We start from the raw sequence: 17,051 nt of genomic DNA on the forward strand, positions 1-17,051 counted from the left end.
CTGTGGGAGAAAGATACCATACTGAAGTAAAACTGGATTATATAGTAAATTTCTTTATTCTGTTCTTTTAGCCAGTTACTATTCCTTGTGCCTGTTTCTCTACTGGTAAACCCCGGGACAAAACCCACTTAACAGGGCCATAATTACAGTTCTTTACATACTGACTTCTCAAGGTGGGCCTGTTATAAATGCTTTCTTCCTTTTGAGATGATTCGGGATTGTGAGTAATTCAGATTTTAGTACCTAGTATCTTAAATTTGCTGGATTGACACTTTCCTTAGCCTGTAGATAGATGTTTGCATTTTGGATAACTGTGTAAACCAGTACTAGAGAATTCAAAAGTGAGCCTACTTCTACTCAATTTTAAAGAATTTGTAATCTGGGGATTGGGGATTTAGCTCAGTGGTAGAGTGCTTGCCTAGCAAGCATAAGACCCTGGGTTGGATCCTGGTGTATGTGAGGGCTAGGCCAGAGATCGCTCAGCAGATAAATGCATGTGGCTGACCAACGTGGTAGAAGGAGAGACTTGACTCCCACAACTCACAAGTGTCCACACACACACACACACACACACACACACACACACACAAATGTAATTTTAAAAAGTTTTTTGTGGGGTTGGGGATTTAGTTCAGTGGTAGAGCCCTGGGTTCCATCCTCAGCTCCAAAAAATAGTGGTTTTATTTTATTTATTTTATTTTTTTAATTACAGTGTGTCGGGGAAATCGTGTCATCATGACTTCTGAGTAAGAAAATAGAGATAGTGAAATGAAGTTAGTGCTGTTTAATCAAAAATTTTAAGGAAGAAGCCTATGCTTCCATGGTCCTCTAGTTTTACAGTGGAAAAAAAAGGAAGGCAGCAGTGGGCAGTGGGATACTTAAACTTGGAAAAATTAAACCCTTGTATGTGGTGGGTGTTTAAATTTTGAAGAAAAAAATCAACTTTCAGTCTTTATAACCACCCTGCTTAATGTCGCATCAAAATCTCGACCTTGTACAACCTGCCATTCTCTGTCAGCACTATTTGAAACAAAACTGAGCTACTAGAAAAGAGAAAAAAATTGAACAAATCAAAAGTGAGGAAGTGCTAAGCAAATACAGGAACCAAAAAGGGTCATAGAGGCTGCTTTGCACTGTCTCATTCAGTTCCGTTGTGGTCCCCTTGTTCACCACATGCCAAAACAGTTCTTCACAATCTTCAGGACTAGTGCATCGTGGGGTGTGAGGCCATGGAAGAGCTGGGTGAGTGAGGGGCTTTTGCAGACGCTCTGAGAGTGTGGACTTGGTTACCATCCATCCCCATGTGTCATTGATGAGGTGTCTTCTAGCCCAGCTGAGGATAATGCTGAGAGATTTTGTTTTTGCTTTTGTTCTCAGTTCAAACAAGAGTGAGGCAGGAGGAACTATGATTTTGGGGGGAACTATGGGGTTTGTTTGCAGAGGCACAGTAGGCAGATAGTTGAGAGCGAATCACAGAACAGACACCCAGAGAAGCACTTTTAGAAGAAAATGTAATTCTAAATGTAAATTTCTCCTTGGCAGCTACTGGAGATCGTAGGGTAGCTCCACAGCTAGGTGATTGTGGTAATATGAGTTTGGAAGAAAAAAAAAAAAACAAAGTTGGAAAAAGGAGAGGAAATAAAATGAAGGGAAGGAAGGAAGACAGGAAAGGGAAACGGGGAAAAAAGAAAACAAGGTGAGTGTGGGGAGGACAGTGAAATCACAGAGCAGAGTGAAGGGTCTGTAGAGGTTGCAGAGGCCAGCAGGGCACTAATAAACTGCAGAGGTAGCATCACTGTAGTGGTTCTTGTTTATCTTAGAGAAATCTTGAAGAAGCAGATTACTTGGCCAGAGATCCAGTCCTTTACTCCACTCTGAGGTCAGGAAAGCAACAGTAGAGGTGTCATCAGCCACCCCGCCCAGAGAAATCACAGATTTCAAAGCCTTGGAGCTGTGAAGTCTGCCTCCTTGGGACTCATTTCATACACCTTGGCGACTTTTACTTATTTGTTTGTTTACATACTGCATCTTTAACATCAAGTTGCTAACTTTCACCCTGTTTTCAGGCTGAATTAATTCCACATTGTCTGTGCGTTTGTAGCTATGCAAAAACTGCCAGCAATAACAAAATGCATAGCTTGTACATTGTCTTTAAAAATAATTATTGGGGTTGTGTTTTAAAGGCTGGAGAAACAGGAAGAAAGAAGGAGAGAGGAATGAATTACAGAGAAAGGTGGTGTTTAATAAATGCTGAATTATTTTGGCAAGAAAAATTGTATTTTGAGACTGTGGTAAAAGCTGTATATTGAACTTTAGTGTAGAATACAGATCCTTTTTCTATATAATATTAGTTATTTATTCTTTGAGAATTTGATGCATGCATATCTTGTGTGGATATTGAGGGAATTTGCATTTCTCCATGGAGTTTTTTTTTTTTTTCTGAGAGGATCTTATTTTGCTTTACTTTATGGATATTAAACTTTTATTCAAATTTAGTTCAAAAAGTTAAAAGACAACTAATACAGGGAAAACTTAAAATATGTTAATAAGTTTAATGTTTGTAGCAACCCTGTGAAATAGGTATTATGTTTTTATTCTTTAAATAAAGAAAATCAAAACATCTTGTCCACTCTCAGGAGCTTCTGACACTAAGCAATTCAATGACAATGTTACAAGTTGTTCTCCTATGTTAGATGTGTGTTTGTTCTGGTGGCTAATGGAGTAATAATGCTTTTTTTTTAAAAAAAAAATGTATGCTTTTCTATTTTCTGAGTAAGATAGTTGTTAGGGAAATCTTGCTCAGAGATGTACAAAGTAGGCAGCTTTGAAAGCTAACCGTGTGGATGTTTCAGGGAGCTTCAGGTCAGTGGACTGCTGATGCTTGCATCTCGACAGTCTCTACAGATTGTCACCATTTGCATGGAATGTGGTGTTGCTTGCATGTAATCCCAGTACTCTAGAGGTGGAAACAGGAGGTTCCGCAACTTAAGGTTATTTCGGGCTATTAGAAAATTTGAGGCCAACCTAGACTACATAAGAGCCCATAAGAGTCTATCTCAAAAAAGGCAGACACAGGAGGCAGAAGCAGTTTAGATCTCTGTGAATTTGAGCCAGACGGTCTACATAGTATGTTCTGGGCCAGCTAGGGCTGTGTAGTGAGACCCTGTCTCATTAACAAATGAAACAAAAGGCAGGGAGTAGCTGCCAGGAACAATAGTTTACTGCTGTGGTCCCAGCACTAAGGAGGCTAGATTGGACTGACGACTGCCCAGAGTTTGAGGCCAGCCTGGGCTGTGCTAGTTCCAGGTTTGCTTGGGTTGGAGTAAGACCTTGTCTTAAACAGCAGTGGACCAACTTGGGGTGGAGTTTTCTTTCTACTTCTGTAGAAATTGTATCAAGGACAGGTTGGCTCAAGTGGGCAAATCTTCCCTCTCTGCAGTGCTGCTTTGGATGTTAGTGGCATGTGTTCATCTAGAAGGTTTTACCTAAATCTTTGCAATTTAGGCATGAGGTCATTATAACCTGTGGAGACCCACAAGCGACTTGACTTGTGGGTGAAGGTTGATACTCAGTTTCCACAGATCAAGGACTAGGAAGAAGAACTGCAATCCTCAGTCAGGTTTCACTCACCCCCAGTAATCTTATATTTGTCACACCAAAAGTAGTCATCTAATTTAAATTATAGAATCTACAAGAAGCAAAAAGAGTAGCCACAGGGTACTGGTGAAATGTGCACTCATTGGAAAAAGGAAGTGAAAGTCCTGTTAACTCAGGAGCAGAAAGCAGAGTTAAATAGATTTGGTGAGCTGATGCTTCTAAGGATTACTTCATACCTTTGCTGAATGATACTCCTATCTCATAATCTTTAATATAAATGGATTCTAGTGATCCAGGAAGGCCTCTGACTCTGACTGGATCAAAGCTTAGAAAACAGAAAAGAGAATGACTCTATTTAACAGATGTAGAATAAAATGTTGGAATTCTGAAATTCAGAGTTGAATCTGGCCAATAAAATTCTGAGATAAAACTTTTGCTTTATTGTTCTGTTTTCTTTACTCCAAAAAGAAAAACCCCATTTCATTGTAGAGAGTTTAAAAATACACAAAAGTAAAGAAAACATTTTAACGAAATCTAAGCCCTCCGATCACCTTCTGATCAGTGTCAACAATCATCAGCTCTTAACAATCTTATTTCATATTGTTTTCAAAAAATTTCAGATATGAAATTTATCTATAAATATTTCAGCCTTAATCTATTATACAAATATGTGTATATTTACAAAAACAACCATATTAACAGTATCACACCCACAATAGCTAATAATGAAATAACGTTATCATACCTAAAATTACCTGAAGTCACTTTAATGTCAATATTTTCAAATTCCTAAAATGCTGGTATTTAATATTATCGACTATACAGCGTTAAATATTCTTTTTAAAAATTTAAAAATTTTATTTTTGTTATCAACTATCTTCTTATGCAAATAAAACTCATGCTGAACACTGATTTCAGAATTGCCAAAGAGGATTTTTTTTTTGTACTTGCCTTTAAATTTTGATCACAAGTTCAGGAAAGTCTCACACAAATACTTTCAGTATTCTTGGTTGCTTCATTTTTTTAAATTATAATTATGATCTAAATTGAAATTAGCTTTAGGTCTCTTTAATTATATATGTGCCCCTTCTGTCTTTTTTTTTTTTCTTGTCAGTTTATTTATTGAAGGACAGTCTGGCCTAAAGAGGTTAGTCTCATTCGGTTATTTCTGAAATGGTGTACGAAGGTCAAAATTTTGTGATATGGATGATTGAGAAAGTTCTACAGAAGATTTCTTTTGTGAAAACGATTAGATCTTCCTTATAATATTGAGAAATACACATCCTTAATCTGCGGATGTGGCTTGGCACATTAACATACTTTTGTATAGTATATGTAAGTTCCTGAGTTCAGCATTGTGAAGGGGGAAGACACTGGGGGTAACACAGTTTTTTGAGCTGCTGCTGCTGGCACACCCATGTAATCCCAGCACTCAGGAAGTGGAAGCAGGAAGATCATGAGTTTTAGGCCCTCCTGGCCTAGTTGGTAAATCAGGCCACGTTGCTCTATGACAATCTCTCTTAAAGACTAGACAGACCAGGGTTGGGGATTTAGCTCAGTGGTAGAGCATTTGCCTAGCAAGCATAAGGCCCTGGGTTCAATCCTCAGCTCAAAACAAACAAACAAAACAAAACAAAAAGATTAGACAGACCAAAACCCCATTCTCTCAAATATGAAATGCATGCTTGTTTTTTAATAGCATGTTAAGTTCATTATCTTTATTTGAGAATTTCAGAGCTAGGCAGGTCCTTAGAAATCACACAATCTAATGCTTTGTAAGCTTATAAAAACTAACATATTTAAAAAATCCACTGAAGTTCAAAAAAAGACACTAAAGTATCTTGACTTGCAATTTGAAAAATATTGTTCCATCCAATTGCTTCATTATGTAGATGAAAAAAGACCTTCAGAGAACATGCTGTGCTTCAGATGACTCAGACAATCTGGTCATGATGGCAACTCTAATTTACAAGTTTACGATGCTTACATTGGAGGTAGGGCTCAGAGAGCTCCCCTTGGAGTTCAGATTCTGTGCTCAAGAGCCTGTGAGAGCTACACTCTCTCTTTCCTGTGTATGAAACGAGGACAGTAATGTCCTCTATCTCAAAGTGTTAGGATAACACTTTTCATACACTGTGATTGGCATGGGCTAATTTTCACTAATCATTGTGATTAATGACATTACAACAGGAAAGTACTAGCAAACTGCTTGTGAAGTCTATTGGAATTTTCCCAAGAAAACTGCAAAAGAAGTCCCAGTTAGGGCTGTGGTGGCCCACGCCTTTAATCCTAGCACTCAGGAGGCAGAGGCAGGTGGATCTCTGTGAGTTCCAGGCCAGCCTGGTCTACAGAGCGAGATCCAGGACAGGCACCAAAACTACACAGAAAAACACTGTCTCAGAAAAAAAAAAGAAGAAAGAAAGAAAGAAAGAAAGAAAGAAAGAAAGAAAAGAAAGAAAGAAAAGAAAAGAATAACCAAACTCTTTGTCAGGCAGTGGTGGCACACTCCTTTAATCTCAGCACTCAGCAGGCAGAGGCAGGCAGATGTCTGTGAATTCAAGGCCACCCTGGTCTCCAAAGCAAGTTCCAGGAAAGGCACAAAGCTACTCAGAGAAACCCTGTCTCGAAAAACCAAAAAAAAAAAAAAAAGTCCCAATTATTTGGATTGCTGATAGGGCAATATTTGAGTTTCTTTCTTTCTTTCTTTCTTTCTTTCTTTCTTTCTTTCTTTCTTTCTTTCTTTCTTTCTTTCTTTCTTTTTCTTTCCTCCTTCTTCTTCTTCTTCTCCTCCTCCTCCTCCTCCTCCTCCTCCTTCTTCTTTTTTAAAACCAACCTTTTTCTTTTCCACATCCAAACAAAGGAACAACCACCACCAACAAAAAACCACTAATACATAAGTTTTGTTGTTGTTGTTATATTCTTGGGCTAATCCTTAAGATCTTAGACTAAAGAAGTCAAGATTAGCTGGGCGGTGGTGGCGCACGCCTGTAATCCCAGCACTTGGGAGGCAGAGGCAGGTGGATCTCTGTGAGTTGGAGGCCAGCCTGGTCTACAAAGCTAGTCCAGGACAGGCTCCAAAGGTACAGAGAAACCCTGTCTCGGAAAAAAAAAAGTCAAGATTAATGTTTTGCCTCCCCACTGTGGTTGAGATATATTGCATGAGAGAATGAAAAAAGAATGTTTACCTCTTGGTATATTTTGAAAAACCTTATTTTTTTTCTAATATGAAATACATAATTTTTTTTTTGGTGTGTGTTTGTGTGTATGATCTGGTTAAAAACCAATACCTAGAAGCCAAATTGTAAAACACCAAATTGTAGAGTGCGTATGAAATTGAATATGAAATATCAAATGGACCATAATGTAATCTCCTCAGACATCTCCTAGGACATGCCACACTCCTGAAGTGAGGTATGGAGGGAGGGAGGTATTTGCAAATTGTTGTCATCCAAAACAAGAAGAGAATATTTAAGAAGAAAATAATTCTGGAGACTCACAAATTCTACATTATTCCCCATTTGTTTCCTGTGATGTAGATGCCTTATTGGAGGAATTGGAACGCTCCACCCTCCAGGACGAATATTCATCACCCTCTAGTGATGAATATTCAAACCCAATTTCTTGTCACGTGGATCAGCAATCCAAACAGGAGAGCAAACTTCCCCAAACTCCAAAGACCTTGTCATCTCAGAGTCATACAAGTCCCTTGAAGGTAACATTTCATCTATTGTAGTATTGTAGACAATCAATATTTGACTGCACTTCTGAAAATTAATTGTATCCCACATAAAATTATATTAAAAGAGAAGCATATATTCAGAACAGAAAAAAGTATCATTTCAATATTAATTTAAAAATAGTTGCTTTTGGAAAGAGGAGAATTGAGAAAATTACTGAAGAGTATGCCTTTGAAACATTTTTCTTCTAGTGAAGGCTATTGCCACATCCATGATCAGGGATCACCCGGTAGTTTAAACAAGTCTTTGGGGGGTGACTGTACAGCTGTTATTTCATTGGTCTTACTGCTGAATAAATTCAGAAATTGTTTTCATCTAGCTAGGGATTGTAAAGCTCTTAGCAACTACCACGAAGAAACTAAATCCATCAGAGGTGATTTATTTTAAACCCCAGAAATCTGATGTGTTAATTTATGATTAAGTATTAAAACTATATATTTGCTAAGATGTGTATTCTCTTCTTTTGGATCAGTATGCATAAACCTTTATTATAACTAATACTTGCTTAATGAGTATGTAGTTAGTACAATAGACACTGGGTGAGTGTTCTTCATATCTGGTATTTATGAACTGTGATGTTCTGATTCATTCTTGGGTACTCATAAAGAATTAGAATTCCAGACTTGGAATTTGAATGCAGGAATAGGTAGTTTCTAACTTCTCATCAGATTGCTTATCTGACTCTCTACGAGAGAGTAATTGTTGGAATTCTTTTGTTTTGTTTTGTTTTGTTTTTTCAAGACAGGGTTTTTCTGTGTAGCTTTGCGCCTTTCCTGGAACTCGCTTTGTAGACCAGGCTAGCCTCGAACTCGCAGAGATCCGCCTGCCCCTGCCTCCCGAGTGCTGGGATTAAAGGTGTGCGCCACCACTGCCAGGCAAAATTCTTAAACTATAGCCATAGCATCCTGATATTCTCCTACATAGATATCTGTACTTTATTACTACACAGCAGCCTCATAGAACCTTGAGTTAAGACAGACCATGACACTCTTCTACCCTCACTCTGGTGGTGTTTCCCATCTCATTTGCAGTAGAAGCCACAATGTTGGCACTGAGCTTTGTGGATGACCACATCCTTGTTTACCTGCAAGAGACCTGAGCTTTTGCTTATTTTTCTGATATCTCATTGATTTCCTTTCATGTAATATTTTCATTTGTTTTTGAAGTTTTATTATTAGTATTTGCATTAGTATATTAATATGATTATGAGTAACTCCAAAAGGTGACGAATAATGACTTCTGATCTTGTTCAGACAAAATCCCAGTAACGTCACCTTTCATGACAGTACTGAGGGAGATGACCACGAAGTCTAAGACTGGAGATGTGAGCCAGCTCCTCTGGTCTTCGGTGGCAGCAGAAGACACCTGCTGCCACTTGGTCTGCTGCCAGTCACACCCTGCTATGGTCCATGTGATGCATACATGGACCATCTGGGGTCAGTAAGTGATAAGGAAATCACAATTAATGACAAAAAGATGATGTTCAGGAAACAGAATTTAGTATTCTTGTCATCACAAATACTATAATATGAATGTTATTAAAGCATTTTGTATTTGTATTTGTAAATTTCTAAGTGTTTTGTTAGCACTAAAGAAATCTTAATATTAATCTTTTGTCAGTTGGCTTAAAGCAAAACAGAAACAAAATCTTCAGGTTTGATTTTCTCAAGGCAGTTATGAGGACTGGTAATTTGCACAAGACATCTTTTAATGTTTTCCAATCGCCAGAGGGGATGAGGAGAGACATTACTGCCCCTTTAAGAATCAGGAGACACCAAAGAGGTGAAGAATAATTAGCATGTACTTTAGATTTAATACTAATCTAAGAAGCGTGTTCCTGAAGATGACAGTTCATACATAGCTGTAGGAAATGTATTTGAAGGTCACTGTGAAATACACATTTCCACTTCTAGCAAACCACCCTTGTAAACTTTTTTTTTGCTGATTTTCAATTTTACATTTTTATCTGCATATAAGTAAAGTGGAAGGAATAGCTTTGAAAACCATCAAATAATATCAGTCTTAAATCCCTGTCATCAGAGGTGTCAGAAAATTAGAGTATTCCAACCTCTTTATTTTTCATCCAGTATACAGCATCAAAATAAAACTCCTGGAAGTTAATTTTCCTGTTAAAGAGAAAACAAACAACATTAGTCAGTACAGTGAGTTGAAAAAGTATTGAAGACAGTAAAATCTTCTGGTAAGAATAAGAAAACAGACTGTTAGTGGAACACAAATAGCATCATGGTAGTATGTTCTTACCAACTTAAATCTAACAGAGCAAAAAAGAATTCGGAGTTGATTGTGAAGTATACAGAATTCTTGACTTCATTAAAACAAACAGCAACATTCTGCCCATCAAAACTAAAATTATCAAGACTGGCAAATATCATGCTAGTCATTTTTTTTTCTAGGAGTGACATGAAAAACAAAGCAACATCTAAGCATAACATATTAATTTTATTTATGTGTATTCTCTGGGTTTTGGAAATGTCCTACCCTCATTTCATAAAGCTTAGATTTCACTGTGTGCAAAATCAGCTGGAGAGCTGTAATCAAATTATTCAGTCAATATAGAATGAAAAAGTGCTTCTTAACAATCTGCAATCATATACAATTGAGTTTAACAAAAGGAAGCAGCTCCAGTTTTTTTCCCAGAAAAAAAGAACAAGAGATGATAGCTTATGTAGCTCAATTGCTTAATTTGGAATGTGCTTCTAAAATTTCTTGACTTTGATGGATTTTTGACTTTATTTTATTGGATAAATTTATAAACCAAAATGTAATAAAATTATAGAAGTCAATGACTTTGCTCTTACCCATCCCTTACAAAATATGTTAAAAAGAATCACAACTAGAGACAACTTCAACATTTGGGCTTATTAGAGTATTAATGGAGAAAGATGCTGTAAAGGGAGGTGGCTAAGAGAAGACACATGGGAATATTGTCTTGGACAAAGGAGAAGAGAGAAAGCCTGGGATCAGGTAAGAATATAAGAGAGGTAATGGGGGTGGGGTGGGGTTGGGTATTTAGCTCAGTGGTAGAGCGCTTGCCTAGCAAGTGCAAGGCCCTGGGTTCGGTCCTCAGCTAGGGGGGGGGGGGAGGGCTGGGAGAGAAGAGGTAATGGGAAGGAAATAAAACAAATATTACATTTTATGTCATATATATCTTTGAAGTATTCTATATATGATAATAAAGACAAAAGAGAGACTTGTGGAGTGGAATTAACCAGAGGGTGAAGGGGACACAAGGAGGTGGTGGGAAGGTAAATACATTAATATACTTGTATGGAAATCCCTAATGAAGTCCATTATTTTGTGTACTAAGAAAATTAATTAAAAGAAGATATTTTCCTGAATGTATTTATACGCTTTTAGTAGAGAAAAAGAATTGAGACTATGTTCCACAGAGCAGAATGTGCCCTGAACGTTAAGGTTCATCAGCATTAAGATTACATCTCTACTAAAAGCACAATGCCCTAGAGAAAAGCCCAAATTAAAGATAACAGCAATCTCAAATCTAATAACCACAAAATGTAGCTTTGGAGAACATTACAAATTCAAAAAATGACAGCCCTATATATTTCCTAAATCAAAATGTTAGAGCTAACAATAACCACATTACTGATTAAAGTATGTGACTATATGTTGAGAGTTGTTTTCTTATGCTGTTTTAAATGTGTAAGTAATACTAAGAACACTAAAGAAGTTTCCCATCATGTGTATAGCTATGTGTTGTTTTAAATTATTTTGGAGAAAGCTGTATAGAAAATAAATTTCTTCAGGTGTGGTGGCTTGCTCTTGTTGTCCCGGCACATCTGGGAGAGAACTAGAACTTCAAGGCTAGCTTCAGCTACATGGCAAGTTTGATCTGGCCTGGGCTACATGAGGCTCTGCCTCAAAAAAAAAAAAAAAAGAGGAAAAGAGGTTTTGAGCAAAATTATTGTTATTTCTATTGTGATTATTTTGAGAAAGTTACCATGTAACTCCGGCTGGCCTCAAGCTTGCCGTCTTGCCTCAGTTTTTCAAGTGCTGTGGTTAAAAGGCATGAAGACATGAACCACCACATCCTTACCTTGATGAGAATTATTTTATAGGCCTACCAATACAATACAATGAAGTTGTTTGGCTAGTAATATGTAGTTTATTAGGGAACTGTGATACATGTATTTGTAATATCAACACTGATGAAGATGGGGCAGGAGCTTGCGTTCTGGACTAGATCTCTCTCTCTCTCTCTCTCTCTCTCTCTCTCTCTCTCTCTCTCTCTCTCATATTATTTCTAAAGACCCCTCCTTTTCCTTGTAAGTATCTCCATTTGAGCTGAATAAATGCATGATTACCGCTTGCAGATCTAGCCCCTCTGCCTGCTTCCCTGCACAGGCCACACCGGCCTCCTTGTTGCTCAACAGTCATTCCCATCATTCCTTGCACATGATCAAAATTACCCTGATACCTGATTGCTTTCATAACTTCATGTAAGTCATTGCTCAAGTGTCATCTACTCAGTGAGTTTTCCCCCATCAATGCATTTATAACTGTTTCTATTGCCACATTTCTTAATTTCTACTCCTTTTTTTTTTTGTTTTGTTTTGTTTTGTTTTTTGAGACAGGGTTTCTCTGTAGCTTTTGAGCCTGTCCTGGACTAGCTCTGTAGACCAGGATGGCATCAAACTCACAGAGATCCACCTGCCTCTGCCTCCCAAGTGCTGGGATTACAGGCGTGCACCACCACCGCCCAGCTTTGATGAACCTTTATATCTACTTCTTGCCAATAAAATATAAGCTCTGGAGTACTCATTTTTTTTTTTTTCTTAAGTTGGGTCTCAAGTAACCTAGGTTGACTTTGAGCTCACTGTGCAGGGAAGGATAAATTTGAATTCTTGATCCTGCCTCCAGCTCCCAACTGTTGGCGTAACAGGATTACACCACCATGCCAGGTTTATAGAGTGCTGGGATTAGAACCCAGAGCCTCATGGATACTAGGCAAACACTCCTCCAGCTGAGGCTACATCTTCATTCCCCAGATTTGGCTTTAGTGTGGTTGTTTTGTTTTGTGGTTTGGATATAACATTTTATGCCCTGGAATGTACTGGTTACTCAGTAAGTATCTGTTCAGTAAATTAATAGATGAAGTGTGGTCCAGGCACATCTTTGGTTGACACATTATTACTTCTCATAAGGCAAGTTTGTGTTCTAGCCTTCCCTAGTCACCATTGTGCTTAAATGGCCTTCCCCTGAGCCACCATATTGTTTTATGCTTCCTATATGAGGATGATATATAACTTTATACCTTCTTTTTAAGGCAGGGAGGGTAGTACTTGTTCAGGTACCAACTTATCTGTTTAGAATTTTTTTTTCTGCATGATGGAAGGTAACTCTGCCTTTGGAAACATTTAAGCAATATACTAGTTATTGCTTATTATTATTATTATTATTATTATTATTATTATTATTTTTTATTATTATATTATTTGCTTTGAGACAAATTCTTAATGTTGTGCCCAGACTAATCTGATACTCATGCTTCTTTTTCCTCAGCTTCCCAAGTAGCTTTGATGACAAGTGTGTACCATCATGCTCTTCTAGTTATCCCCTTTGGAAGCTACAAACTTCCCTCACTCTCTATGTTGATAAGCACCAGTGTTCCATTCAGATGTCATTCTTTGCTCTTTTCTGTCACTTATGTCTTAGGTGCAGCTCGTGTATACGACCAATATCCAGGAACCCAATGTCTACAGGTATGCTTTGGTTTCTAATAAATAATTTCAAAATTAAAAGTTATTGGGTAATTATTATTAATAATTGCAGTAATTTGGTTTATAAAAATTATTATTGGACTTCCTTCATATCTCTCCCCAGAGCCTTTGAACAGAGGCAGAACCCCTCTATGCTTGCTGACTTGGCAGCTTCCCACGGTATTTTTCCTCCAGACAGCTGTCCAGGCTGGGGGCAGTGGGTTTCTGTATTTTCTTTACCACCTGAAAAGGACAAAACGTTCCAGAGTTAGCACAGATGTTTTTGCATTTCAGTTCTAGGTATTATGCAACAGTGCTCAGAAGAGAAAAGACACCTGAATAAACTTAAGCAAGGGTCCAGCAGTGTCAATGCCAGGATCAGGGCTGCAAGAAGACAACAAGGGTCCATCACAGACGAATGAGTGCATACTTCTACTTTCTAGGTCCGCTCAAAGTTTATTTACATGGTGGAAGAATATCCCCTTAGTAAAAGTTACACATGGAATAGATTCACTTGCTGAATCATTTCTCCTGGTCAAAGTAGAACCAGTAGTCTAAAACAGACAAGAAACAGAAAGGCCACCTCTTTCATCTCTCTCTCTCTCTCTTTAATCATAGCTTTCATTAAAAAAAAAAAAAAGGGCTCTTTTTTAAGGTTTTGTGCTCAGCATGGAGTGCTCCACTACACTATCTGGTCTCAGAATCATGGCATATAGAGCACACATGGGAGATGCAACAGGGAACGACTTGAGGTACATGAAGTCATTTAAAAACTTCCCAGTTGAGGTCACTTTCTACTGTGGTGGGAGTGAAGCTAGTTTATTAATACACGTTACCTATTTATTCCAGCTCCAGGAAGTGGTGGTGAATACTTCTTCATTGTCTTCACCCCTGCACCCACCCCCCCAGGTAGTTAAAAAACAAACCATAAGAAAACAGTGCCTGTACTCAAGAGGCCCTCAGCAAATGTGTGTTTTCTTAAAGTGTCAATAGAAATACATGTGAATACTCAAATGTTGTATGAAAACCAGTCCAAGCACCAGCCATTTTCTGGTATGTCTGGCATTGTGATCAATTATTTGATCGCGACACTATCTTATGGACAGCTCCCCGCTACAGCACTGGGTCTCTGGCCTCCTTTCCTTTCTTTGTCCTGTGCTCTGTTAGTTAGGACCAGGCCATTTTTGTAAAGGTCTTTCATTTACTTGTTTTTCTAGATTCTTACTCTCCCTAGGCTTATAGCTGATTATATATATATATATCCATATTAACAGACCACCCTTCAGCACATACACACACTAGCCAGATATCAGAGATAGCCTGACCGCAAGCGTAAATCATGGACTATTCATCAGTTAGGTGGTATAGAATCTCCCCCTTTCCCTGAAATGTATAAGGGACTCTCACTCTGCCATTTGGACCTGAACTCTCCTCAGAGCCTCCACCATGCTGCCTTCTGTCTGTCTATCTATGGCATTAATACTTCCTTTAATAAATCTCATATCCAAAAAGCAGGCTATCTTGGGATCCCTCTTGAGCCCCAACTCCTAACTTTTCATGCTTTAGGGATCTAACACTGGTGGTTGGATTTTTCAGGCTCCAGAACAGTTGGCTGTCATGGGCTCTGGCCAATAAGAAATGCTGGAGAGACCGGCAGTTGCTGAGTAGGAAAAGGCAGGGCACTTGCCCAGGTCCTAGCCCTTAACTTTGCAATGTTTCTATCAGCAGCTGCATCTCGTCAACTAGAGCATGACAACCTGCTGTTGTTTCAGTGCACTGAACAAAGGCCCTGGACTCTGCTGAGGATGATGTCATGCATTTTGTCCTTTTAGCTTAGGGGTGGTGAAGACTTGCTGCTGCTGTAGGTTTCTGGTAATCCCAGTGTCTTCTGTTTTACTTATTAGCTCTCTCACCATCTGTATAATTGATTTTCTACATTAATTTCATTTGTTTACTCAAACTTGCTTATTTTTTATGGACTGGAATACTTTGACTGGTATACTGTCCATTACCAAGTCATATCTACAGTGAATATGTGTGTGGGAAGATGATATAAAATCCATCCATAACTATGTGGGACTTTTATAAATTTGGCATGAACAGTGGCATGCTAGCACAGAATGCTAAACTCAGAAAGTAGAGTCCCACATCGGTTTTCATCCTATACTCTTGTTTGCATAAATGAGCTGCACACTGCTCCCAGGAATCCTTGAAAGTGTGCTTTGTAGCAGCTCTGACTGCAGCACTGGGATATTTCTAACCATTGCACATCAGTAGCAATATGGCAGTAGTTTATAAGTTTATTACATGAGCAAAAATAGCAGTTCTAATAGTATGGAGGAACAACTCACAAAATATAATAATTAAACAAAGGAAAACTCAGCACAATGAAGTTCCTTTGTTGGGAAGTGTATATTCTGTACATTCTCTCAAATATGTTTGTGTTGTGATCTGTATTATTAAAATCTCTGAATCACAAAGCAGCTTGTAGCTCATGACATAGCAAAACATTTTTCCTATGTTTAAAAGGCCAGGGACAGATCAGATGTCTCTAATGTGAAGTTTCTCTCTTTTCAAGAATATTTCCCATAATGGGCCTCTAATTTGTCACTCTCAGCTCTTCATGTTTGCATTTCCTGTGTACATTAGTATTTTGCTGAGTCAGCTGATGTTAGAGACTCCTGACAATGGTCCCTTCTGTTTATATGCTATACATTGAGTGTGGGCATTTTTTTGAACATGAACAAATTTTCTCCAGCTGTAAGGTGAGGAGGCTTTATGAATAAGGAGGCCCATATAAAAACTACATTTGGAGCTGGGGAGACACCTTAGCTGGTACGGTGCCTGCTGTGAAAGCCCAAGACTAGAGCTTGAGCCCTGGAAGCTGTGGAGGGGTATTTTTCATATTGTTCTAGGCCTTGCTTCTTAAATGTAACAACATATTTTAGAATTACTTCTCAATTTATCTAAGTCTATATGTACATTTTTTAGCAATTGCATGCTATTCTGTAAAATAGATGAACCATAATTTATTTGGCTAAAACACTATTTAGTTTACTTTTTATTTGCTCAAGAACTCTGTATTGTAATAAACTTCCTTTGTTATACATCTCTCCTGCTATGTATGTATATATGTGTATATCTATATATCTCCCTAATTTTTCTCATTTTGTCTTTGAATTAATTTTAAGTCAGCATATGTATTTGTTACTTTTCTACTGCTGTGATAAAATACTATGTCCAAGGCAACTTATGGAAGAAAGAATTCATTTGGACTTACAGTTCTGGAAGGGATAAAGGACTGTCATGGCAGTGAGGCATGGCAGTTAGCAACAAGCATGGTGGCAAGAGGAGGAAGTGGGGAAGTCACAACTCCACCACAAACACAGAGCAGAGAGAGCAAACAGGAGAGCAGGGCTATAAACTCTCAAAGCCTTCTCCTAGTGTTATGCTTTCTTCAGCTAGGCTGAACCTCCCAAAGTCTCTTCCAACAGCATCACCAAGTGGGGGCCAAATTCAAATGGGGAACCACTCCATCATACAAAGTTAGTGGGTGTTTTTGTGGCATTATCATACCTGGCATTGTACTTTGTTCTGATCTGTTCCTCTCTCATTGCCCTTTTAACTGTTTCTGTCTCCTCTCTGGCTATTTCATTTCCTCCCCCAAATAGTCCTAGTTTATATTTTCATGTTTGTGTTCAGTTTTTCTGTAGGATGTAGATTTAAAAGTGAAGTTGCTGAACTAAAGGGTATTTGCATTTGAAATGTTGATAGATTCTGTCTTGAAGAGGGTTTTAGGAATCTGTAAAATACCTATGGTGTGTGTGTGTGTGTGTGTGTGTGTGTGTGTGTATAAATGTGTATAATCTTGATTAACAATGCATATTGCCAAGTTTTTAAAATTGTGATTAATAGGTAAAAGTTCATTTCTCCCTTAAATTGTTTGCTTAAAGATTGATGGGATCAAGCATATTTTCGT

The 17,051-nt window shown here is 38.1% G+C and overlaps 1 protein-coding gene across 3 annotated transcripts in view; it reads left to right on the forward strand.

The window, feature by feature from the left end:
• The window catches only part of Lpxn (leupaxin), a 39,377-nt gene that overhangs the window by 947 nt on the left and 21,379 nt on the right, over window positions 1-17,051 (forward strand). The window contains exons 1-3 of one of the 3 annotated variants that reach the window (XM_036176601.1): window positions 979-1,242; window positions 7,134-7,309; window positions 13,029-13,075. In XM_036176601.1, the coding sequence (XP_036032494.1) occupies window positions 1,230-1,242; window positions 7,134-7,309; window positions 13,029-13,075 (236 nt within the window). In that variant the 5' untranslated portion in view covers window positions 979-1,229. Of the gene's footprint in view, window positions 1-978; window positions 1,243-7,133; window positions 7,310-13,028; window positions 13,076-17,051 lie in introns of those variants that run through there. The other 2 variants (XM_036176607.1, XM_036176614.1) reach the window with 2 other exon arrangements.

This window comes from Onychomys torridus, chromosome 1 (genome assembly GCF_903995425.1).
Source record: "Onychomys torridus chromosome 1, mOncTor1.1, whole genome shotgun sequence".
NCBI lineage: Eukaryota > Metazoa > Chordata > Mammalia > Rodentia > Cricetidae > Onychomys > Onychomys torridus.